Genomic DNA, 26,732 nt, shown 5'->3' with positions numbered 1-26,732 from the left:
TATATTAAAAAAAGCGTTTAGCGTTTTTGGCTTCAATTATTTTTTGCTTCATTTTCGCAATTGATACTCCGGTTTCTGGGTACAAATGTATTTATCAATTATAAGCTTACAAGTGAAATTATAAGATCAAACAGACGATCTTGATACTAGTTGTTTATAATAATTAATAATCTTAAAAAACCAAAGTGTATCAATTCCTGGGAATTTATTTGTAAAAACGCTTGTAACATAGTATATTATGCTGTAATTTCCTTTATTTGGTTTGTCTCTTTTAGTTACTTATGCATTTATAACATGGTTTTACCGGGGAATTTTACCGTGTAAAAACCATAGTCATTATTTGTTGTAAAAATTAGTGCTAACTATTTTATCTATTGCTTCCTATAAGCATTCTTTTTTACTCTTTCTTTGTTGCATTATTAATTGTATGTTTTTTCTTTCTCTTTCAAATCTAATCCTCGGTCGGGGTCTCCGAACTCAATGGACTTTGTAAAATAACGCACCCTCACCCTTTCCAATGACGGATGACTACAGACCTGACAGTACTTCTTTTAAATGACCAAAAACGAAATGACTATGCTTCGAAGAGTGGTCGGTATCACAGTGTCAAGCCACTTATTGGTCTTCTAACGTCAACGGCTCGAACATTTATTCAAGATGGAGTAACAACAGAGTTTGCTACACAAATCCTCGGTACGACATTAGATAATGGCCGTATATATGCACAAGTTCTAACAAAATCTTCACTTGTTTTATATAGTAAGCCGTATAACGATGATCCTTATGTAGTTAGCCCTACAAGGGTACCTTCTCTAGATGGTTGGAACGTGAAACAAGATTTAGGTATTATAGATCCAGATAAATTTGTGCTTAAGAATACCGATTATTTAGCACCTAGTAGTAAAATGGATATAGTTTACGCTAGTAAGCCGGCTAAAGACACTTTTAAATTTTGGAACATTGCTCCTGAAAATCAAGTTAATGATGACGAAGAACCAACCGGCCGTAGGGTTCAAGCTTACAATGAAATTCCAAAATTTGAAGCGTATAACTATCTTGACGGTCCAGCCATTGATAATGAGAAAAAAGTAGAATATGTCGTAGTCCCTAATAAATTAGATGATGTTAATAGCCAATATCGACAAAGTAAAGCATACAACCCTGTCATAGAAACCCCGGAAGACACTAATGAACAGGTTGATATGATTAAAGAATCCGAAATACTTAAAGTTAAACCCAACTATGACTTACCAACATTTACGATTAAGAACGAGTTTTCACCGATATTTTATTATATTGATAATGTTGAATCTCGTCAATCAGGTCAACAAACATTGCCTCAAACAAAATTACCTAAAAAGTTGTTCGGACATAAAAGTGAACCAAAACCTAAAAAAACCTTCACTTATCAAGGTTTTGCTGATTTTACGACCGTAGTTGGCGATACTGTTATTGTATTTACACCAAATACCGATACTGTCCGCCAGTCAAATCCAGATGAAGTTAATATCTTTCCATCAGCAAATCCAGTAGATAAATTAGCGACTAAAATTACTTTCCTATCTGCTGATATTCCCGTAGCAACTTCAACATTTAAAGCTCATGAAGAAAATATGGTAACTAAGTTAGCCACGCCAAGTAACAATGAAGATAGTAATGAAAAACTTTTCTATGATGGTGACAAAAGTGATGAAATTTCCCATGATACTGATAGTAATATTCCCGATTCAGTAAGCGTTCAACATTCGAATGGATTCGATTTAAATTTGGATGTAATACAGCCATCAGAGACAGTTTACACAACAACGGAAAGTACACAAAACACAGACAATTTAGAAATTATTTCAATAAATGAACAAAGTTCACGACCAACTGAACCCTTGAATACTATAAACCCATCAACTATACTATTAGATGAGTCAAAAGAATCAGTGGTTACAGAAGGAAACGTTAATGAATTATTTACAAATTCCGAAGAAGAGACTGAAAATACAGCAGCGGAAGTCACTGAATCTACAGGTGAGGATGAGGAGTCTGAAGAACGTGAAAGTACGCACGAAATGGAACCAGAGTTATTAACAACAACTGAGAGTGGTCATAGTGAAGAATCCGAAGAAATAGAAACCACAACAGAGAATAGATACAACAAGCATGAGCAGGTATTCTGTAATGACGGTCTTGAAACACAATCTACTATGACTACCGAATACAAGACATTAACATATTTAACAACGTACTTTATTCCTTTAGAGAGCACCGAAACAACTACGTCTATAAAATCAGACATTGTAGTTGAAAGTAATGTCGGATACTTGACTAATGTAGTGTGCAAAACTGACGCTGAGAATATTGAACCCACCTCCGTCGTAAAAGTTGAAACTATTACTACGCAAAGTAATTTAGAGACACCAGGTACACAAGAAGATTATAATGACATTATAACAAACGCAGTGACAGAGAGTATGCCTAATACTACTCCAATGCAAAAAGAGGTACTTACAACTTCCCAAGATGAAGAGCCGCTTACACAAGAAGATTTCAATGAATCGGAAATTATATCAAAAGAAAGTCACACAGAAGTATCAACAGCTACAACTGAGCGAGTTTCAACTAGCCAAAGTCACGTAGAGGTGTCAGTTAGTACGGAACATACCCCAACTGAAAAACAGCCACTAAAGGAAGAAGTAAACGATGCAGATAATGAAATTGACCTTATTTATAAAACTTTATACACCACTTATACGTATTTTACAACATTTTTTGGTGACCAAACATCCAGTGTAGCTAGCCATAAATCTATAGTAACTAATATAATCACATCTACAATAGATTTATCACGATTGGATCCATCATTATTAGATGCTTTTAACGAAGGTGAAATTGCTCCAACTAATGTTGTAGGAGTCGGACAACCTACAGAAATAATACCTATAAATAGTATAATAGACTTAGTCAAAAATAAAGATGTGATTGAATCTGTTGAAACAGGCGAACAATATAATTCTCAAACTCCTACACCAATATTAGAAGATGCCCTAAAAAGCATAAATCCTGATTCAGTGCAAACTTACTATACAACGTATAAATTTTTCACAACTATCTATGTCGGTACTGATGCAAATGTTTGTAGTAGAAGTGAAATTTATACAAATTATGTTGGACCTGATGAGTTGATTCCAACTAAAACTAATCAACTAGCAACTGAAAGCACAAGAGCTCAATTTGATTTCAGAAATTGCAAACAAATAAAAGGTAAAGCACTAGAAGATAATAAAAGTACCAATAATGAATATACAGAAAGTAGTGTGTCGGTAAATACAAAGGTTGATCCTAAGGAAATATCCCCACAATCTACACCCCTTGAAGTAGACATGTTATTTAGCGTAGATTCCAATCCACTGATATCAGAAAATTCATATGTAACGGACGTAAAATCGTCATCTTCTAAAGGTGAAACTAAATATTTAGATAATAATAACGTGCTTGATGACCAAATTAGCTCTGAAAGCAATATCGATGAAATAATGCCTTCACCAACGCTCCTTCTACAAACAAGCTACACAACATTTACATATTTTACCACAATGTATATTGGAAAAGACTCAAGTAATGTAAAAAGCCGATTGGAAACCATAACTAATGTTGTGACAGAGACTATAACCCCAAAATCCGAGCCAGAAGAAGAAAGCAACTTACCAATTACATATTATACAACCTTTACGTATTGGACTACACTTTATAAAGATAAATCAACAACAATAACAAGTCGCGAAGAAATTGTTTCAAATGTAGTTACTCCTTCGGTTCAAGTCAGTGCTACCATTAGTCCCATAGATACGTCACCTATAGACGTTGAAAGTGTTTTACCACCTAATGATCTTGAGGTTGTTCTTAAGCCATCTCTACTAGAAGATACTCTAGAACATGATGATGGAAAAGCCACATTCTATACAACATATACATATTTTACGACATTCTATTCTGGAAATACGTCACAAATAAGAAGTAGCTTAGCTACAGTCACAAACATTGTTGACAGCACTAAAGTACTCGAAGATAATCAACTGGGTAGAAAAATTCAGAGTGGAGGAATTGATAAAAACTTAGTTCAAGATAACGGGGAAAAATTATTACAAAACATAATTCCAACCCCACTTAAAGAAGAAATTAAAACAACGCAGTTACCTGATTTATCTTCCACAACGACTACGGTTCTACAAGGTACTTATATTGATAATCTATTTGCTGAAGTAAAACCAGAAAATCAAGAACCAATTCCTGACCAAGAGAAGAAAATAATATTTTCCCAGGTGGCTGTTATATCTGGAGATTCAACTATTGTTACAAACGATAATAAGACTTTAGACGAAACGACAACACCAACAACTACCACATCTACAACGGAAAGTTCAAATATTCTCACTTCAAATCCTGATGTGATAGAAAGTTCTGTAACTGAGCCAGAAACCACAACACAAGCTCAATTAAGCGAGGAAGATGATGATGATTCTAATTCCAGGAAAAAGGGCCGACTTAGTTTCACGACAAAAAAACCTACATTTACACCTGTTATTATTCCGTTTGCTTCGAGAAATAGGCCAACATTTAGTCCAAAGCGGCAACAACTTCCGAATAGTGCTACAACAATTACTAGACCGGAATTTACACCGACAATAACTGCTACACCAACTCTGAAATCTGTACGGCCCACTGGTAGTTTTGGTGGAAACCGAAAACCAATAGCTGTTGTAAGTTCATCAAATTCCGGAAAAAGGTTCTCTGGTCGATCAAGTTCATCTGTAAATCCATCTGCCAATATACCAGCCTCAAGGCCTGGAGGATTTGGCAGAGCAAGTATCCAGCCATCAGCAAGAAGAACTGGTTTTCGATCGAGTTCTTTGCGTAACAACTTAGACTTTTCTAGCAGGTCAGCAGTACCAAAAATAAGACCTACCGCAACAACACGCCCGAGAACTGGTAGGCAATCCTCTTCTGTATTTTACACACAATTAGACCAAAATGAGGGTGAAACGTATGCAACCCAACAAGAAGAAAACGTAACAGAATCATTAGATGAATTTACCGAAACTCCTACACGTCAAACAACGAATAATCCATTATTAAAATTTAGACGACCTCCTATTGCGAGACAGCCGGGTACAGCTATAATACCGAGATCAACAACTCCTGCCCCAAGAAGAGCTGTACCAACACGTGGTCGACTTACAACTACAACAAGACGAACGACTACTAGAACCACGAATAACCCATTACTTTCATTACGCAGACAAAGGCCTAACGCTTTGTTCCCAAGAAGAAATCTATTTAAGCAACCAGAACCAGATCCCGAAGAAGAAATAAGGGAAAATGAACAAAAAGTTGATGAAAGTGACGAAATTCTAGAAGAAGAGGAATTTGAGGAAGATAACGATTACGATTCGTCAGATCGAAAAGAGCAGAAAGTTGCAACACCTGCTCCATTTAAAAGATCTAACGTTGTTTCTATAAGACCTTTTGGTTTCAAGCGAAGAGTAAGACGTCAAGTTGATTATGGAAGCAGAAAGTATAACAACTTTAGACGACCCGGTACAAAGTCAGTAAGTACACGTAAGCCTGACCCGGAGCCTGAAACAGAACCACCAACTCCTCCAAAATCTAAATCTAGTAGATATAATTCAAGAGTACCAGCCAACCCGAGAAGTACAACTGCGTCAGCACCAAAGTCCACACAAAGACAACCATTCATTGTGCGTGGAGAAAGTAGGACAACAACCACGACAAGTCCAGCTTACAAACGTGGTGGGAAATCAAGAACTTCATCTAGAACAACAACTTTGTCTTCAAGACCTAAAGCCCCTCGTTTATCGGGGAAAAGTTCCCCAACATCAAGATCAAATTCGGGAAGAACAACGAGCAGAAATTCTCGACCTCGAACAACAACAAGCAGAGCGTCTAGTAGACAGAGAAGTTCCTTCGAAAATTTTAGCGGTGAGAGACACAATAAATTTGACAACATATTAAATGATGGTAAAATAACTGTTACCCATCAAATACCTTTTGAAGTTACTATACCAATTGTAAATGGAAAAATTACAGAATACAAAAATGTTTTATCTGCAAAACCTAGTATCGAAACACTTTTGCTAAATCAAGTGTCCACGTCGATCGGGCCTTTAGGTAACCAACAATTAGTACTTGCAGTAGAATCAACTGAATTATCAGATAATGGTGCCACTAAATTAACCAAATATGTTCTTCATGAAACACCAACAACTACTGTTATATTTACACCTACAACAATTCGTGGTCGTAAAACGTCATTTTCCCACGTATTACCAAGTACAGTCTACAATGTAGAACCTGTGGTGCAAACTATAGCCCCAGAAATTAACACCAATGTACCATTAGCAAATTTATTACTTTCTCAACTACTCTTAGGAAACCAACAACCAGCAATAAACCCTCTACTTGCTCTGCAAGGTCAAGGATTATTACCTCAACAACCTATAGTACAAACACCAGTAACTGAGTACAAAACTAGATCTACGACATATGTAACAACAGTAACGGATGCAAGAGAAACTGTTTTGTCCATTACATTTAGAGGTACACCAATTTTAACTACAATAGTCAATCCAACTATGGATGTCATTACAGCTACTGAATTCATAACAGAGACAGTAGTAACAACACCGACAGTTTTAGCTCCACCACCACAACAATTCAACTCGCTACTTCTTCCATTACTTCTTCAGCAACAACAGCAACAACAAGCTTTACAAACCGCTAATCCTTTATTAGGCTTAGCTCAAAACGACTTAAACTTATTATCAAATAATTTAGGACAAAACAATAATGCTCAAAATAACCACTTTAACAATGACATCTTTAGCAATAGTCCCAAACCTAATGTTCTCTCAGATTTTAATAGCAACGAAGACTTTTCTGACGATGTTCAAAATGACGAAGAGGATATTCCTCCTCCATCCCCACCCCCCTCACGCAGAAGGAGCAAACCAAAATCTGCCAAACCCTCTCCACCAAAATTGACAAGCGTTGTAACACTATACGTATCTGGCAAACACCCTGGTGAATTTAGCACCGTGTTGTCGACAGTTGTTACAGATGAAACCCAAATAGTAAGAAAGCGTGAAGCGATATATTTTGAAGACGTCAAAATAATACCTTCGGTACTACCGACCGTAAGCGAACTGTACGGTTCACAAGGAAATGCTATGGAAAACTCTATTATTTCAGATATGGACAGATACTTTTTAAGCTCAGTAGAGGACTCTCAAGTAGAAACTCAGAGCTTGGAAAGTATAATTGGAAGTTTAAGTAGTCACATAAAATATGATGCTTCGCCAACTTATGTCGTAAAATTAGCAAGTGCCTCTGTAAGTGATACAAAACAAAGCTCGGTAGATGGCGTCTCGTGAAAGCCGAACGATTGGTTAGGTATATAATAATGGAAGTAGTTATTTATTTACATTGTATCATAGTAAACTATGAATAGTGCCTTATAGTTTTAGTTCATCGTATAAGAAAAAATACTCTTTTTACTTTAGATTTAAATGTTTCTTAAGAATTACCAAAAATATTCTTTTTTGTTACCAGAATTTGTACTAAGGTAACGTTTGTCTAACCACAGCCTAAGAATGACTTTTGGTACTTAAAGTATAATTTTAGTTACTTTTTAATACTCGTACATACTTAACGCTTCAAATTGTAAATTGCAAAATACGACTTAAATAATATTAATAAATTGTATTGAATTTTTGTTTATGTTTCATTTTACCTTTTATAATCTCATCAAAAACGTAATATCATTGGCATGTCAAAAATACAATCAAGTAATTATATAATAGTCTTCAAAATAATGGTAATCAAAGAAAATAACATTTCAAAGCAACGGCTGATTGAGAAGTCTGATAGGATTTTTCCAAGTTGCCGTTTCGGATCATAGACTACAAAATATGACTGAAGACTGACCTATAAAACTTGACACTGACTGACATCAATAGGAAGACTTGACTACCTACCACGGCCCGTCCATCCTGCGCTCAACCAATCTTGGTGAGTATTTTTTCTTAATTATGCTTTACAAACCCATATAAGTTGATCTTTTCAATAGTTGATAATACATAAAAAATCTTGGTCATGACTTCTGTGTGTTTTGTAATGTAGTCAACAATAAAACAACTAAACTGCAGCTTATAAAATGTAATTCCTTATCAGGTTAATTGATTTTAATTATTTTAAGAAACTATTTACTTATGCTGACAAAAAAGCTTGCAGTATTATAAAACCAACTATTATTTTTTATTGCAATTTATTTTTATTGACTACCGATGATACTTAATTGACATTTTAAAAGCTGTAGTTATTTTTTTAACATGTACATAGTATGCCTGTATGAATGTTTAATACATGAAGTCTTAGGTTTATTCAACTAAGTTGATAAAATTAATAAATTAAGTAATGACGAGTGTCTCTTTTATTTGGTAATGTTCAAAGTTCAGAAATCTTAAGGCTTCAGTAACAGTAGAGCATGATGTATGTTGTGCACAGAAAAAAGCTAGTAGAAAAACAAAGCTAAATAGTTGGTTCATTATTGCATGAATGCTATGTTGATAGGTAAATTTTTAAATTATTTTCAAATCCACATATTTAGTTTTTATTAGTTCAGATGCTTAAAAAGCTTTTAAATATTTTCTCATACTCGCCCTACGATAGATGAGACTGGACGCGTAACGTCGTAGTAGATGATTTTCAGGTCATTTTGGTAATGAGTGACTCGGTGTAATTTCACCACTCGAGGCGACAAAGCAGTGTGCGAAATCTCTGCTGGAGTCTCATCTCTTGTGGTACCTTTTAAAACTGAATTTCAGTTTTAAACAAAAAAATAATTTAGTCGGCCTAAAATATTTCCTAAACGAATTATACAAAAGTAAATAAAAATATTATATTGTATATAACTATTGTATTTAAATAATGGTAAGTTCAAAACCTAACCTCTCACCGTTCCAATGACGTCATTTATATTTTCAGCGTTTAATACAAATGCTATCGTATACGATAATACGCCATGGAGACCAGGAAGGGACACAGGCGTGCCGCATCGTTCAGAGGAAGATGTCAGGAAACTTAATCTTGCTACAAGGATCATGTCCAACGGTGTTGAGGTTTTGGTTAGAGATAAAAATTTCGATGGAAAACAAGAACAGGTAATTGCTATTTTTGCTACAAGCGAAAATAATTATTTAAAATATGCCAATATATAATATTTATTAAAAGTGGTATACAATGTGGATGAGTAAAACGACACATTTTTTTATGAAATTAAACCCTAAAATTTGACAATAATAACACAAATATGAAATTTTGTTTGTCACATAATTAATTTTTAACAGCAAGAATTTTTTCTAGTATAATTTCCAGGCCAACCAACCAACTGCTGGAGCCACATAACTTGTTATCGTATTTTTATTTTCATTTTATTTTTTCTCAGCGTATGCTAAAATTATTGCCAGTTGCTTCAACAAAACAAAGCAGCATTGGTCAAAAACAAAACAAATCACTATTATCATCAGCAGTAGCTACAGTTGTTAGTCGACAGCAAATGAGCGCAATCTTACCAATACACCAATTAATGCAGCACAATTATATAATCAAGACATGCATGACAACTTACACATATCTCACGACCATAGTTCACAACAAAAGAAGCGCTATTTCAACGTTTGAAACTATAGTGTCTGTAGTTACAACAGAGTCACTGACCAATCTGTACGCATCTGAAGTACTTGCTGACCTAAAGCCAACGAAAGTAAGATTACTTACATTACCCAGGGTACCCTAACTCTTGGGGCTTTACCACATCCAGTGCTGGCACCCTTACCATGCGTTATTACCTAAATTATGTATTGAAACAATAACCCCAAATACACAATAACCTACCCTACTAATTCGTTATCATAATTTTAACAATGCCCCGTTATGACTTTAAAATTAATTAACTATTTATTGACATATTGTATTTGCAATTTCAGACCAAGTACATGGATGTTAAAACAATACATGCAACAGCTACAAACAATATTTATTTGGGAAATCTTCCTAAAATTGACAAAAGAGTTGATAGTCAAGAAGATGATGTTATGTTCGATTTGATACAGCCGTCGGAAGTAAGTCACTCGCCATGTTCAACAACTTCATGCTCCTGTAGCCACACAAAGACTGAGAGTTTGCAATCGAAATACACTAACGCAAAAGATTCAGTATCCACCACTGAAAAGCATGGATCAAAAACTACAAAAAGAGATAAACTCAAGCTAGATATTAAAACAACAAATAAGGAAACATTAAATATGAAAACAAATTATCGACCTTACGACTATGAAATAAACTCTCAAATTACTCCTACAGACAGGATCGTAGAAAAATATACAGAAGTTATAAGTGATTATTCTGATGAAAAAGAAACAAGCCCTATAGAAACCAGTGACCTCTTAACTAACGAGCAAGCACCAACGCCAATCAAAAATAATAAATTATCATATAATAGTAACAATACTTCTGAAAAAGTGAAACCAGAGAAACCGCAAAAGATTAATAAAAATAAACAAGTTGTAGCTGAACTAATAAAACTGGGGTCGCTTGGAATTAAAGGCTTATCCCAATTAACTCCTATTTTTGAAAAAATGACAGGTAGTTTTATGAAAAGACAAGACGATAATCAAAGCACAACATCAACAACTACACCAAAATCTGCTACAAAGCTTACTCAATATTCTGCTGACAAGCGTGTGGATAGTGTTGAGACTAAGCAAGGAAACTTTCCAATTTACATCCCTGTAGATGAAATGGAAACATCTGAATCGCAAGTGTCTTTTTCAAATGTTTCGATGCATCCCAACTTTCCCTGGGCTCTTGAATATAAACACTCTAAAGGACATATACTTCCACCGAAAATTGTACAAGAAAGTCCACTCGTTAATGGTGGTATCCCTATAAGCCCAGGTGAAATTATACGAGCAAACTCTGACGTTATTGTCGGTAAACCTGCAGTGGGTGGACCCCTGACATTGGCAGCTAGTGGCATCAAATTGCATAGTTCAGGAAATCGTCCACCGCTGGACAGTTTTATGTCTGATAGCGAGCAATATTCTGTTAATGAACCATATCCACTTTCACTTCCTCAAAGTAAAAAAACAACACTAAATAATGTCGACGATTCATTTGATTTAAGACCTCCAGAACCACCTAAGATTTCACCCCAGAGAAAGCCATCTTTGAATGTATATGCGCATCAAAGCTTACCTACCAATAAGAACTATGAAAAGCCACTGTACTCCACGCAAGGCATTGCAACGAGCCCTAAAGATAGAATAAACCAGCATAAAAATATTCAAAGTACCACGTTAAACAATGATTACGGTAAGCCAGCATTTTTAGATTATACACCACTAGTAGTTAAACCTTCCAATAGTATACCATTAAAACAACATATTGAATTTAGACCTTATGATGATAAACATATAATGGATAGCAGCCCCAGTTCCTCAGAAATTGTTAGTACAAAAATAGATGCGACGGATGAAGATTCAAGTCACTCAGACTCGTTAGAGTCCGCAGACAAGCCATTTCTAGTCGACATTCAACCTTCCAGAGTAGCTAATGTATTAATACCCCATGGAAGTTCAACCGCTCTAATATTTGCTGGATCTTCAGAGCCTCACAAAACCGGAGAATACATTGATGACCCCTTACCATATCCTGAACCAGGATATTTTGGAAGTTTTAGTATTGATGCCCCACAAATGACTAATGTTCATAGTGTTAATCCTAGCAAAGATCAATTTTTAAAAGATTCTCGTATCGTCACCTCACTAGATCTATCAAATAATCAGAATATTCGATTTAATGAAGGTACAAATGAAACACGTAATGGAATATCAACAAGGAAAAATAACCAACGTTATAATTTACAACACATTCCCCCTCCAATCAGTATGCAAGAAACGCATTTACGTATAGGTCCGCATATTACTGTTTATAAGCCTGATAATTATAAGGGTGATTTTGAGAAATATAAGCAAAATAAAAATTCTAAGCCTAAAGATGAAAGGCAAATAATTGATCGGGAATATGAAAATTATCTTGCAGTACCTCCTCCTCCACCAAAACAACAATTTAGCCAAGAAAAACCTTTTATCACTAATAAGCCATATAGTCAGCGGCCAATTGTACATACAAAGCCAATTCATGATATGAAGGTGTTTTTGAATGTTCAACATCCTGTACCAGATCAGTTGCCGCCTAAGATTACATCTGAGGTATATTTTGCTTCACAAGCGCCGACTAATAGCCAATATTCAACGTATACTTATCATATACCCAAATCACAGGCTACAAATAATCAATTTAATAAGGCGAACACAGAAAATCACACACAAAGTAATTCGTTTTCTATTGTTTCATCACCAAACATTTCGAATAAATCAATAGTAACCAATATTGGTATGGATAATACATACAGTGTAACCCTTAATACTGGAACAGGAGTTAAAAATACTGGTGGAAACGCTCACATGATTGGTTCAAGCATTACTGTTCCAATAAGTACATCTGAACATAATGGCGAAATAAACGCTAATATACCAATTGGAACTAATTTTGCTATTCGTGTTGAAGATGATCCATCAAAATATGATACTGTTGCCTTACACGGTAAACCAGACCCAAGTTTATCTTTACTCAGTAATAAACCTATACAAAGTTACTTTAATAAGCCTTTGAATTCACAAAGTGTAAAAAGTACAAATATTATGGAGCAAGATAAAAAAGATGTTATTGTTTCCATACCTCCATCTCAGAACAGCCACGCGAATTTCCCAATGATTAATGAACATTCCCATAATTCAGTGTATACAAAAGAGTCTTCCCCAGAAACACTAGAAGATAAGAAGTCTGTGGACCAAAAAAGACCGGGAAAAATTATTTCAAACATACCTACAAACTCTCATGGCTGGTATTCCAGTATACTGGATGAAGATAGCATTAAACACATGAATAACATTAAAGGGGATGTCACAACTACAAAGGTTATACCTTTAACGTATGATTATAATAAAGATACAAAACCTACCATTAGTAAGAAAATTACGAATATTGGCAAACCTCCATCAGACTTTTTGGCTACATTAACACCCGTTGGCAATAAATTTAATATTGGTAGACCTTTTGTAAAACAGAAAGAATCAGATAAACCTACCGTTTCAACCTTTACCATTAAACCCAGTTACATACCAACATTTAACGCAGGGGAACAGCCTGTTTATAACATTCCAATAATAGAGGACTTTAATGATGATAAATCTAAAATAAGTTCAATTGGATCGTCTAAACCTGTTTATGAAAATGCTGAAGAAATTTATGATGGTAAAGATAATTCTGATACAGAAGGAGAAAGCGATGGAGAAGTAAGTTCGGAATCCATGAAAGTTCCTGTAGTTACTTCATCTAATGAAGAAAAACAACATATTAAATCAACGCAGGACATTACTATAACAAAACCCCTGACATCAGACAGTAAAATAAAAATAAATAACGTCCAAAGTGGTTCCCAAACGGAAAAACCTTTCGGCTCACACAATAGAACTACATATCAATCAAATAGCATGAGCCCAATTATAAGCCAATCTAATACATACAATATGAAGCCTAGACCATTTACTATCAGCAGTTCAATTCCACTTGATCATCAATTACAACAACCACACTGGCAGATTAACCAAATGATGGAGAACAATAATAGTACATCGTACGAAGACAGTTATGAATTAAATACAGGAGAAAAAAAATATGACAATACTATGTACAGAAATAATACTTCTACTAAAACTAGCCCAGAAGATCAGAACAATAAAAGAGTTGATTCACAAGTTAATACCAGCCATAAAAATAGTTCAAGTATTATAACTTCAACTGTGCACATATCGGACAAGAAACCGTTATTTATTAAAGAATTAGAAAAGTCCACAGTACCTACTTATATAACAACTTCCAGTTCCATACTAAATGAGACATTCGGTGATAATATTATAAATTTATCACCACCTCCTCAGAATCCAAATTACGCACGTCCCCATCAAAATAAGGATCTTATTATGGGAATGAGTCCACCACCACCCGACAACGGTTTAAGTAAACATCAGTCAAGACCTCATCAAACTCAAAGACCATCACTGCCAATAAGAACACCACCGCCATACAGGAATATTCCTCCAAGAACATTACCCCCCAGATTAAGTACTCCGCGCCCTCTGCGGAAGCCAATACAAAAAGATGAAGTATCCACTTATAGGCCAAGTAACAAACCACAAGAAGTAGTCAACAAACCTAAAAGACCATATTACAATCGCTATCAACCATCATCTCTATTATTACCTCCTCCTAGAGAATTACCTACAAGATTACCCGATTTAAACTCAATTCCAGAGACACCCCTTATAACGGCATCAGGCTCCGGTCTAGTTTTCCCCACTGCTTCGATGTCATCTAGTTGGCTTACATCTTCAGCAATAGACTTTCCTCACAGATTTGATTTTACACCTACATCAGTGCTCTTCCCTGAAATTATTACATCATCAACGGTTTCACTTCCTGACGTAAACTCGGCAGAAACATCCATTGAAGATTCATATTCGTATGAAGATGTTTCATATCAATCCAAGGAGGAAAGTTTAGATAAATCAGTTGTAGATAAGAACACTGATCAATCTCAAGAAGAAACATCATCTGCAAATCCAATGTTTACTAATCACACGAGTATTTTTAACGAATCATCGCATGATTCAAGCCAAGTAAATTTAACGGATAAAGTTAAAATTATACCTATAGGTGTAAAAAATAGAACACGCAAACCATACCCAGTGCGTGCAGATAATAAATATAAAATTTCATCTAAAAGTAATGTAATTGCACCGACGAGAACAATAACTCATCCAGAAATATTATTCCCAACCATACATGTAAGCAATAAAGAAATAAGACCTCCGTTTAACAACCTCCCAAGCATACATAATGTGGATATCATAGAAAGCTCGGAAACTTTGTTAGAAGAAGATTTTATAAAACCTACACAAGTACTTAATGTATATGGTAATGCTCCTGAAAAGACGTCTATAATCGAGAGCACTTTAACATCTACGTTTACTATAAGTAAAAATGATGAGCACATAGATACAAAAATATTGCATCATGCTGGAAATGAAATAAAAATATCGGACGAAATCGTTCCGACTAAAACTAAGTTCAAAACATCAGTTGTTACATTTACCAAAACTCTTACAGAACTTCCTGAGCTTATTTCTAGTGTCGGATACGTCAACTTGACTCATACTTTGACCGTAACGCATACAAAAACAAGTTTAATAAGTAAATCAGAAGGCGCTGTTACTGAAACGTTAATCTTAACTAACACGCATACATCAACTGTTGTCGATGTTATTACTGAGATTTACACACATGTGCAACCGACCACTATAATTGAAACGGTGACCAAACATATTCCTATTGTAAAAGTAGAACCTACTCTGGTTCAGGAGATAACAACAACAAAAGTACCTTTAGATGACATATCGATGTCATCAGAGGAAAAAGACAATTTTGTCATTAGAGATTCAGATGATAGAGTAACTGAAAATATTCAAAAGATCGAAGCTGAAGAAGAAAAAGAAAATGATAATTTCTTTATTGTTATGAATAAGTCACAAAATGGAGGGAAATTGCCACCGGTTAAAGCGGATATAGAATCAGGCGACTACGACGGTATTACAAGAAATGAACAAGTGAACAATAACGGTGTTTCACAAGTCCTATTTGGCGAAATATTATTAGCCGGAACTCCGTACTTGGAAACCACAAATATTGGCCACCCTGCCGGTAAGGAAATTACTTGTGATAAAACTATGTGAACCATAAAGTAAAATCAATAAATAATTTAAATATTTTTTAGGCTTTGGAAAAGAATGTCAACCTGATTGTAAAGCATCTAGAAATGAGCGGTGTCAGCGAATTGATGGATTGATGAAGTGTGTATGCAGACCAGGCTTTGCCAGGATGTTCCCTGACCGACCATGTAAACGTATGTAATTCTTTTTTTTAATTATGTTATTACTACTATTTACAATTTATAAATATTTGTGAACTTCCCTTGTACATTTACATTTATTTCAAAAGCCGTCTTGATTTTTGAAATTAAATTTTACGTTGACTTTACTTACTTATTTAACGCAACCCGAATTTATCCGTCGATTATAAGTCGCAGTCGTAGCTTTAAGTGATAAGGTTTTTTATGTCTGAATTCTTAATACTTTTAGCCACGTACACGTATTCGGTCAGCCTTGTCCTTGCATCTCAAGGAAACAAACGGTTACGATTCCATCCTAATCTAGCGGATAACTCAACAAAGGAATATAATCAGCTAGCTATCGATACTCATGAAGGTATCAATAGAATGGTTATGCAATCTGACTTAAGAGACGTGTTCCATGGTATCCATATTACTGGATTCCGTCCGGTCGAGATAAAAGGCAAGAATGGAATGTATCAGGGAGTTACGAATGACTTCTATGTACAGGTATGATCTGATTTTCACCGGTCTCGATCATATTTATTGCTTTAGACAAAATATTTCATAGACTCGATGTATTGTGTTTAAATTTTAGCTTTCAGATAATGCTCACGAGTATAGACTTAAGGAGGTAATCGAGAAATATTTAAGAAACAACAACTACAGTCTCGGAGGAACAGATGTTCATGCAGCAGCAGAACATATCGACAGGCTGAATGTTAGCGGTAAGTAGTCTCGCATGCAGGCAGATTTACGCATGTTTCTTTATAGGATAAAATAACATCACCAGTGATAACTTAGATAACCTCAAAACGGATCTCTAAGTCATCTTAGTAACTTGTGAATAAGGTATAACAAAAGCCAACTTGTGACTCATATAAATCTTACATTCCCAATGATATTTATTTTCTAGACTTCGACGAATGCGTTAGCGGTCAGTTCCATGACTGTTCAGAACATGCCAAATGTTTCAACTTACGCGGAACTTACACTTGCAGCTGTTTGGAAGGTTTTGCTGATCTTAGCGTCAATACTTTGTACCCTGGAAGGATTTGTTCATGTGAGTTGTTTTTGTTATTTTTTTCTTGTAGTTAGAGCGAGGTTTTTCCTTCTCAAAAATCCAATCCATCCTGAAACTCTATTGTGTGTAATCGATTTTTAAGAAAATGGGCATTTTTCAGCGGAAGCGGTTGGCTGTGATACATGCAATTATCACGGCACTTGTTTCGATCGAGAGAGCGCTGTCATATGTGAATGCTTCAAATGGTACGCTGGAAGAACCTGTCAGGTCAATTTAAAAGGTGTGTATCCAATTTTCATGTGCCTATTATATATCTTCTATATATATATATAGAGGATACCGTCTTAGATTTTTCATCAATTTATGCTACTTTTAGGTATCTAATATTAAATGTTTTTCCAGCGGTGTTAATAACGGTAACAGTAAGTGGTCTCCTTATTGTCACTGCTGTGACCATTTTTGCCTCCCGGAGATGCTGTGCAGCAAGGAGTCCAGCCACGCAGACCTTCGTTATTGGTTGTATGCAGGGGATGCCGAGCTTACATCAGGTAAGTCTCTAAATAATCGCTCCTCCATACGTATTTCCTACTTCTGAACGCATAGCATAATATATATCGAAAAAGTTATCTGTAATTTCCAAAACATTTTTTTTTTCTTAGAATCACACAATATGGAATTATAGATTGTAAGCGCCGAATCGATTTTCCGGAGTTGGTGTAAGAGACCAATCAGTTGAAAATAGAGAAAAGATTTTAACTTTCAAGTTTTTATGAAATATGCTTTAATATTTTCAGGGTAATATGCCGAAACAGAGAGCTGATCGAAGGGCTTTGATAGCGGAGAGAGAGACCGCAGAGACGTGTAGTGTACAGAATGCTTCATTACCTTACGTTCCAACAAAGGTAAAGATTGAGATAAATATGTTATAAATAACAGTTTATATGAAGCAATAAGGTAAGGGGGGTGGGATAAAATAAAACAAAAGACGAAAGATGTCGAATTTCGTTTGATTGTGATTGGTTAAACGGATAACTGCAAATGCTTTTAATTTAGCACAATCGAATTACATCTTTAACATAAAATTATTACCTCAAGGTCAAATGATTAGTATAGTCCATTTCGAATAGGACAAAAGTCGGAATTCGGAACATACATAGAACTGGATAAATTTTATTACCGTTTAAACTAAAATTGTATGTGTTGTAAGAAACACAAAAAATAAAAGTTGCGGGAGAAATTATTTAGTCTATATTAACGTTGTTTCCAGCGCGGTCGATCATCGAAGTGCGTGATGTCTGAGCCGCCCGCGCACTCCCCTCCGCCGCCACCCGCCCCCGCTGTCCTCATACCCCGGGCTCGTCTGCATCAACATTCGGACAGGTAAGCATTTACAAAAGCAAACATTTCTATTCATGAATATTTATGTCATAAGCATAACTTTTCTGAATGCGAGCTGGTACTTGCCTACTTGATCGCTGAGAGAAGGTTATTCGAGATTGGACAGAGAACAAATCACAAAAAAATAAAAAGAACAAGGACTAAATATTTAAAAGCTGAGTTTGTTTGCTTAATTACGCCTATCTTAGGAAATATACATTCGTGTTGGTTGGTCTATTTATTAACACGTTAAGACCGAGTATTAAAACTTGTCATATTACGGAAAACTAATTTTTCAAATGGCAATCTTAAAGTGTTCAGTGTCATTGGCGTCACCTGTCAAACTGTGGCGTGGTGTGTCGTATTATAAGAGAGAGAGATACATATATATATATATACATATATAAAAGTTAAAACCAAATACCATTTAAACTCAGTTTAGAAAAGTTATTTACGATACACCGAAGTATTTGTCGGAAAGAAAGTATGTCGGAATGGAATAGAATACATTTTCTGTTGATAATAAATAATTAATATATATATAATCACAGTTAATTTAGCGCCCCCAGAGCAGCTATTTATTTTTATTGGTCGGGATTTATCTAAACAAATAAATTAAAATAACAATATTACAACAAATGTTTAAGCATGGTGTATAGTATCCATACTTTCAATACTACATTGTTAGGAGATTTCGCTCTTCCTACATTCACATATAACAATTTTATTGGGTGTGCCTGAGTGCATGTGTGGGGGGGCGGGTTGTGTGTGAAGGTGTATGAATGAGGCACAGATATCTACTCATTTGTTTTGTCTTTAAATAAGCATGTGTCAAATTAAAGCCTTTGTAACCAAAATGTCTATCTACTACTTAGTGTCTTATATATCTTAATATATTTGTTCTTTCAGCCGAGATAACCTATCGAGGAAGAAAAGTTTAGAGGCGTGCGCCGAAGCAAAATTGATCAGCTATCTCGAGTCTGGCGCTACTAACGTTACCGAAGAGGTATGTTTAAATACTTTACAATCTTATTTATTAGATCATTAAGAAAACAAAACACTGTTGGTGTTTTGAGTTCAATTTAACCTCTCTGGAGGAAGCGGCAGTTATTACTTGAACCTCAGGTGATTCAACACAAACTGTCGAGGATTAATCGAATTTAATTTCTATAATTTAAGAAAAAACATTATAAGGTATAAAAATAATTATTTTTAAATTTTGGATATGTACTTGACTTTAACATTCCGTATTTCAGATGAGACGAAAACACAGTTTAGAATCGTCATACAGCGCAAATAAGGACCGACATAACAAACAAGGTAATAATTATAATGCAATAGATTTTTAGGAATTAATAAATATCTCTAAGTTGGCCTTGGAGATGTTTTTGCCAAGTTTTTATTCTTAAGGCCCTATCCCAGTACGAATGCTGTGTGAGTGTCTCGGGATGGAGCGCTGAGGCGCGCCGTCCCGTAATAACAATTAGTTATGTAAAACATTAAATTAATGTAATTTCATCATTTTTTTCTGAAATGGATTACTTGGCTTGCGACAAAATATATCGTGTAAATTTCAAAATCATGTTCTATATACATTTTCGCCATAAAATGAATTCAAAGTGTCAAAAATTGGCTATGTTTGGATTTTTTTCTATCGAGCGAAGTTATTTAAATCGTGTATCGATATTTCAAAAAGGGATACATAAACTACTCAACTCCACTATATATTTTTCCATTCGCAATACTTCAAGAAACGATGACAATATATCGAAAGAAACAATGTACGTTTTTGGAGTTGTGCGACCGTATAGGACTTTAAGAGCTCCCTCCGCCCGCTCAAGTGACTAGTGAAACAAACATATGCCTGAAGTTCGTGAACGCCAGTTAATTTTTATTAAATAACTCGTAAAATATACAATATTTAATAAAATCGCTAGTAACAGCACTCGGCCAAACTAATTAGCTGTAATTCAATAATTTTTTGACTTTATAATACTCGCTATGATTGAATAAAAACTAAATTAGACATAAGTTAGAGGTGACTTTGGTGTTTGTTTTGTATTTGTATGTTTTTAATAACAGTCAATCATCGAAATAATAGCGAAGCATCTATACATATTTATTGTTTTTAATATAAACATCACATACTTAGACAAAATGAAATCTACGATTAGAGATTTTGGTAGTGCACGATCTTTAAATGTCACCCAGAATCCTGCCTTGCCACATTTGCCTCCGGTCCCATAAAAATATAGTCAGGTGTAAATTCGTGGTTCGAATACACGCTTATGGTTGAGATTATATACTTTATTACTATAACTTAAACCAGACTATTAATTCGAATATTTAAATAAATGATTTTTATCAATATTCCAGGTGCACTAGTATCAGCTGGATTCAAAGTGTCCACAACGGTCCGCCCTGAAGATGGACTCAAGGAAGACGACGCCTCATCCATAAACAAGACTGACATCGATGAACAGCTTTCCAGGTTCGACACCCTGAGAAAATCTTATAGGTATTTTTTATTTGTATTGTCGTATAGAAATTATACACCGCCGAATACGCTCAGTGTACAATTTTACTTATGTGTCTTCTTTTACGCCGATTTTTTTAAGATGTTAGTACTTTACCTCTAAATAAAACAAAGATATAGACATATTTGAACCTTACTATCTAGTAAGGTCAGGTAGCCGTTCGTGTCCTTTCATCTATAAACGCTGATGACAACAAGGGATAATTATAAACTTGATAAAATTCATCACTATTTGTAAAAAAATAATAAATCAGTGGCGATATAACCTTTTTAGGTCTGGGCCTCAGATTTATGTATCTAAGTAGAAGGTCCTTTGCACGCCGTCGACTTTTTGGGTTTCCTTCACCATTCTATCGAATATTAAATGCACACATAAATAGAAAGTCCATTGATGCACAGCCGGGCTCGAACCTACGATTTCAGGCATGACAGGCGCACGCTGAACCCACTAGACTAACACTGCTTTTATTATTATTTAATTACTACGTAATATGATATCTATATGTACTAAATATATAAATTACTAGTGTACATTAGTAAAATATAAATTGAAAGTGTGAATACTGTAACCGAAAGTAACCAACTGGCCTAACACTACACAATTAATATGAAAAAGATCAGAAATATATCTTAAATATATACATTATGAATAAGCACTTATAGATTGTCTATAAGTTAAGTGCAATACATATTTCACTAAAGTTATACAATATTTAGTGCTTATCTATAATTATTATATATCGGAAAATGCTTATTTATATATGTACTGTTGGTTTCACAAAGGCCTCTAAATGTTTACGATCGTGACGTTCTCTAGTGGTTCGTGTTCACAATGGATCTTTTTTTAAATAATTCTCTCATCTTCTTATCTGTCTCTCTTTCGTTTCCCACTTCATGAGTACTACTTTGTTTCATTTTTGCTTATTTTCTCTCATCATACGACCCGTCCATCATCATAAACTATTAAATAATTAGTGCCGAAACTGCCAATATACCAGACCATAATGGACGACCATAATACAGCCAAAATAATTCATATTACATAATTGTTTAACCAATTTTTAATTTACTCTTTTGCATTTCAGTCAAGAGGACAATATGTCTGAATGGACAGATGCAGAAAGACGCCTTGGAGAGCTGTAAGCTAAAATAAAATCATTTAAAATAATGTATTTTTAAGTATTTTAAACCAAAAATATACTTATATCAAACAACCTAATTTATTTATAAAATAGATGAACTCGTTTTTACAAAAGAGAACTAGAAAAAGCTTATTTCAATATTTATTGTTTATTATGAATTTTTTGTGAATTTTTACAATAATTATAGGACCCTGTCTGAGGCTCGCTCGGTGGGCGGGACATTGCCCGCGAGTACTGGGCGGGCGGCGTCTTCGACACGACTGACACATCAGGTATTATCTGTTTTACTGTGTCGTAATTTTATAGTAGATTTGATTTAGCTATCAATTCTAAGAACAGAGTAGATAAAAACTGTTTTTATTCTTAGCATGACCGTAGCGCACCTGTGTTTTGTAGTCTATAAGCATTTTTTAATAACTTTCCTAGGAACATAGACTAAATCCATCTATAATATGTATCTTCTCTATAAAAGTATGTACACACTTTCGTCTCTTTCTATCAAATTATGTTTACGATATAATAAAAAGGGACAGGCAAATACTCTCAAAACGGTACAGCCCGATTTATGAATAACGAGAATGAGTTCGAAGCAAATTAATGGAAACTCGGGACATCATTTATTACAATTTTACATTATTTTTGATCGTTTTGTCTTTTGTTGTCCTTAATTTTTTAATAAATCCGTAGACTAGTAGTTAGATGTTTATAGCACTACCTTCCTTACTATCCAGGAAGCACACACGATGGCTGAAAGAGACCTGGGCTCCACCTTCCTCCTGCCGCACGTTCACCTCTATAAACCTGACCCTGTGGGTAACTGCACGCGTAACTCTTCTAATTACTAATACATGGAACCCCGGCGTTTAAATAGACAATTGATAATTATAGTAGTGTAGTCGCACTCTTTAAAATATATATATTTAACAATTTGTTAAGTGGCCTTATCCAGAGATCTCTTCCAGGTAACCTCTTATGAAATAAAAGCAATTGCAGGTACGAAATTGAATAAATTTGGGATCGAAATATCTAGACTGCCATATGATACGATAAGCAGAAGTTGTAGCTTTTAAAATAAAAATTTATGGTTTATGTCACCCCCATGGCGCGATGAACGTGCTAACACGTAGAGGTCCTAAGTTCTTTTCCAGCGAAACAATAATACTCTTGAGTCGGTGCGGTCAAACTTCTAATTGACAAGTCCCTCTCTGCCCCCAGCGCAAATAATATTGTTTAATATTTTTTTTACAGAACAGTGACGTATCGGAGTTCGATTCCCTTTGAAGAACTTGAAACTAGTAAATTATTTCAAAAAGCATCAGTGGTAGAACGAGACTTTCCTACCAAAGCTAATTTAATAATTTATTCAATGTAAATACTATCTTCTGGAATACTCTTAGCAAAATATTAGACGCACATTAAACATTGTACCTTTTGCAAACAAAATATAATGCCATAATATATTTAAGCATGGTTAGGTGTAAGAATGAAAACGTTTTGAAGAAGAGATCTAGAATGATCTTTTATTTGAAGAGTTTTCGTTATAGGTAAATAAATTGTGCAACGAAATGTGCCAATGCATAGACATTGTAAACAAATTAAACGTGATTATTATAATTGAAAATGAACACTATTCAAACTTTGAAATTACTTACAAAACATACATCATTATGTAAATACAAATTATCCTTATTAGTTATGTTGCTAGGTTTAAGATTATTTATTTCTTATTAATAACTCTTTATTATTAATGTTTGTTAAATATATTCTTGATTTAAAATGTCTATTTTATTTACCTTTACTTTAAAAAAAAACAAATCGTTCATTTCAGTTTGAACGATGTTATAGGTGTCATCGTACATATTATATATGTACGATGTTAGTTGTTATTCCCTCTCGGATCTCGCTTAGAAGAGTATGTCGTTTATAAAACCACCAACCCATTTTACTTGAATGTTTTTTCAAAATAACCTTAAAATAAAGCAATACCAAGTACTAGGATTACAGTGCATCGTAGGTGCTTAACATTCAAAAACAAGACGAGCAAAGCTTTGTCATCTCTAGGTAAACATGTAAAATGTTTGAAAAAAGTCACAGCGAAGAAATTTCTGACTTTACAGAAGAAAAGAAAAATATCATAACTTACTTGAGAGAACCAATAGAAACAAATGGATAAGTTATTTCCTATGATTTCTGCTCTATGTAAGAGCAATTCGAATATAAAGTCGATTACATTTTTGGCAGAACAAAATGTTGAGTTCAAAATAAAAGATAGAGGCATTGGAGATGAAGCTAAAAAAACGAGATTAACATATTTGGATATTAGAAAATAAACAAGAAGATACCGCTCAACAACAAAAGAAAACACAATTGAGATGAGAAATGTACCTCTGGAAGATAAGGAATAGGCAAAAACGTAAAAGGTTTGCAAAAACACACAGTGAGGAAATTTCTGACTTTAGGGAAGAAATGAAAAATATTATTACCTCGTGGGAAGAGAAACATCAAAAGCAAATGGACAAGCCCAATGATTTCTGCCTTAAATCTGAGCCGCTCAAATATAGAAAAGTCTATTACTATCCTAGCAGAACAAAATTTAGAATTTAAAAAACTACCATTGCATAAACACATCAAAAAAATCAAAGTAAATTACATGATCTCCAATTCCTAAATACATACCCTATCCTGTGTCATCTTACCTTGCTTCCTGCTGGTTCCTCGCTTATGGAAAAAGCCGTATTCAAATACAACTCACAACCTCCTGAGCCTTACCAAACTCGGAAATGGATGGGTACTTTCACGATTTCGACAAAACATCTAATTTCTCCTCAACTCTCTGTTTAGGAACTCTCTCTCTCTCTCCCGAAGAGCAAGAAATTCATTTCAACCTGAAAACAGGGATATTATATATTCTTACCCAAAATATATGAAGTGTCTTATAAGAACTCGGATGACTTAGATTAAACTTAGAGCTGCTTTATCTACAAACCCGGATATAATTATTCTAACAGAATGTAGACTTCACCACGATAAACCCCTTCCTATCAAAAAGGGCTATCAGGCCCATCATATAACAAGAAAACAAACTCAAAACGATGGTGTAGTTATTTATGTCAAAGATAGCATTGAACACTCCGAGCAAGAACTAGACTTATTCGGAGCGTCTGGCATGCTTATATAAATACAAAACCTAAGCATACTTGGAATCTACCGATCACATACAAACATCAACAAAAATAAATTTACAGAATCAGTGACTAAATACCTAGAAGATAACACCTTGTCTAAAAACATTATAGTACTAGGAAAACATTTACTGACTCGGACGGTACTGACTATCTAACACACCTCTCGGGATTAGGGCTGATTCCAGGACACCGCTTACCAACCAGAGACAAAAACTATCTAGATCATGCTATGCTTAACCTTGACCCTAAATGTTTTTCAGCAAAAGTAGCAGTTTTAAAAACTACCATAACTGATCACTCATCTATGTTCTTATATATATTCAAACACACGACTTCGACCGAAGTTAGTAAATATAATACCATAACCGACTATGAAAGTGCGCTATCCACCCTGACGCAAACTGACCTCTCTCATCTATTAACCATAGATAATCCCAATAATTTAACGCAAAAACTGACTGATATACTGATACACAGACTCTTGAAGCAAACACTAAAATAAAAACTATCCCAAAAACCAAGCGTTGTCTAAAGCCCTGGATTACACCCGGTGTTCTGAAATGCATAAGACAGGAATGAACTCCAATTGCAACTCAAAAAAGACTCTAGTAACGAAATCCTCCAGCTAACATACAGACGTTATCGTAACTACTGCAACAATTTAATTCAAAAGCTGAAGCGCAAGTATAATAGTGAACTATTTTCTAAAACAAGCAATTATACTAAAACCCTCTGGAATATAAATAAAGAAATAAGTAATCTAAACAAACCAAAAAATCAGAACTTATGCATATATTCTAAAATGTGTCATTAGTAGGCACGCAACCACTCCACATAGAACCTTATTAACCTTATCTCTATAATAGTTTAAATAAAACCCTTAGCTTGCATAATCTTACATACCACAAATGTAAAACAACTTTAAAGCATTGGCTCAGTACATTCAACTATAACAAAAGAGAAGCATTGTTAAATCCTCTAATATAATTTTTCCTTAATCCATCTTTTCATGCAACACACATTTGTTTCGTCTTCCGCAAACTCACACAATTAAATAGTCATCATAATTTATTCATATATTTTTTATTTTTACAGTTACCTCGTTATTAAAACCATTTGTGTTGGTTACCCCTATGAAACTTTGTAAATTTAAAGAAGAGCGAAGCTTCCCTGTCACAGGTCTCTGACTTGCTAGGGAGGCGTCAATCTGAATTCTATTGTACATATAGCTAAACTAATAAAGAGTTTTGAATTTTGAAAGTAAAAGGTAGACACAGGTAAAGTAAAACAACAAATGAAATATGAGACATAGCATTTTATTCAATATCCAATA

General features: G+C 34.6%; 1 protein-coding gene across 2 annotated transcripts in view; it reads left to right on the top strand.

Moving 5' to 3' along the window:
• The window catches only part of LOC123715811 (mucin-5AC), a 69,505-nt gene extending 45,635 nt beyond the window's left edge, over positions 1 to 23,870 (top strand). Inside the window, exons 3-19 of one of the 2 annotated variants that reach the window (XM_045671129.1) lie at positions 9,052 to 9,227; positions 10,053 to 15,948; positions 16,022 to 16,150; positions 16,386 to 16,645; positions 16,734 to 16,863; positions 17,052 to 17,198; positions 17,320 to 17,439; positions 17,562 to 17,707; positions 17,954 to 18,061; positions 18,427 to 18,539; positions 19,446 to 19,542; positions 19,793 to 19,856; positions 20,913 to 21,054; positions 22,158 to 22,211; positions 22,402 to 22,486; positions 22,946 to 23,023; positions 23,463 to 23,870. In XM_045671129.1, the coding sequence (XP_045527085.1) occupies positions 9,052 to 9,227; positions 10,053 to 15,948; positions 16,022 to 16,150; positions 16,386 to 16,645; positions 16,734 to 16,863; positions 17,052 to 17,198; positions 17,320 to 17,439; positions 17,562 to 17,707; positions 17,954 to 18,061; positions 18,427 to 18,539; positions 19,446 to 19,542; positions 19,793 to 19,856; positions 20,913 to 21,054; positions 22,158 to 22,211; positions 22,402 to 22,486; positions 22,946 to 23,023; positions 23,463 to 23,495 (7,778 nt within the window). In that variant the 3' untranslated portion in view covers positions 23,496 to 23,870. Of the gene's footprint in view, positions 1 to 534; positions 7,780 to 9,051; positions 9,228 to 10,052; positions 15,949 to 16,021; positions 16,151 to 16,385; positions 16,646 to 16,733; positions 16,864 to 17,051; positions 17,199 to 17,319; positions 17,440 to 17,561; positions 17,708 to 17,953; positions 18,062 to 18,426; positions 18,540 to 19,445; positions 19,543 to 19,792; positions 19,857 to 20,912; positions 21,055 to 22,157; positions 22,212 to 22,401; positions 22,487 to 22,945; positions 23,024 to 23,462 lie in introns of those variants that run through there. The other variant, XM_045671128.1, reaches the window with a different exon arrangement.
• Positions 23,871 to 26,732: the final 2,862 nt, after the last annotated feature.

The sequence above is a fragment of the Pieris brassicae genome, chromosome 10 (genome assembly GCF_905147105.1).
Source record: "Pieris brassicae chromosome 10, ilPieBrab1.1, whole genome shotgun sequence".
Classification (NCBI taxonomy): domain Eukaryota; kingdom Metazoa; phylum Arthropoda; class Insecta; order Lepidoptera; family Pieridae; genus Pieris; species Pieris brassicae.
The sequence above is the reverse complement of the archived record's forward strand: the minus strand, read 5'-3'. Positions and strand labels throughout refer to the sequence as shown.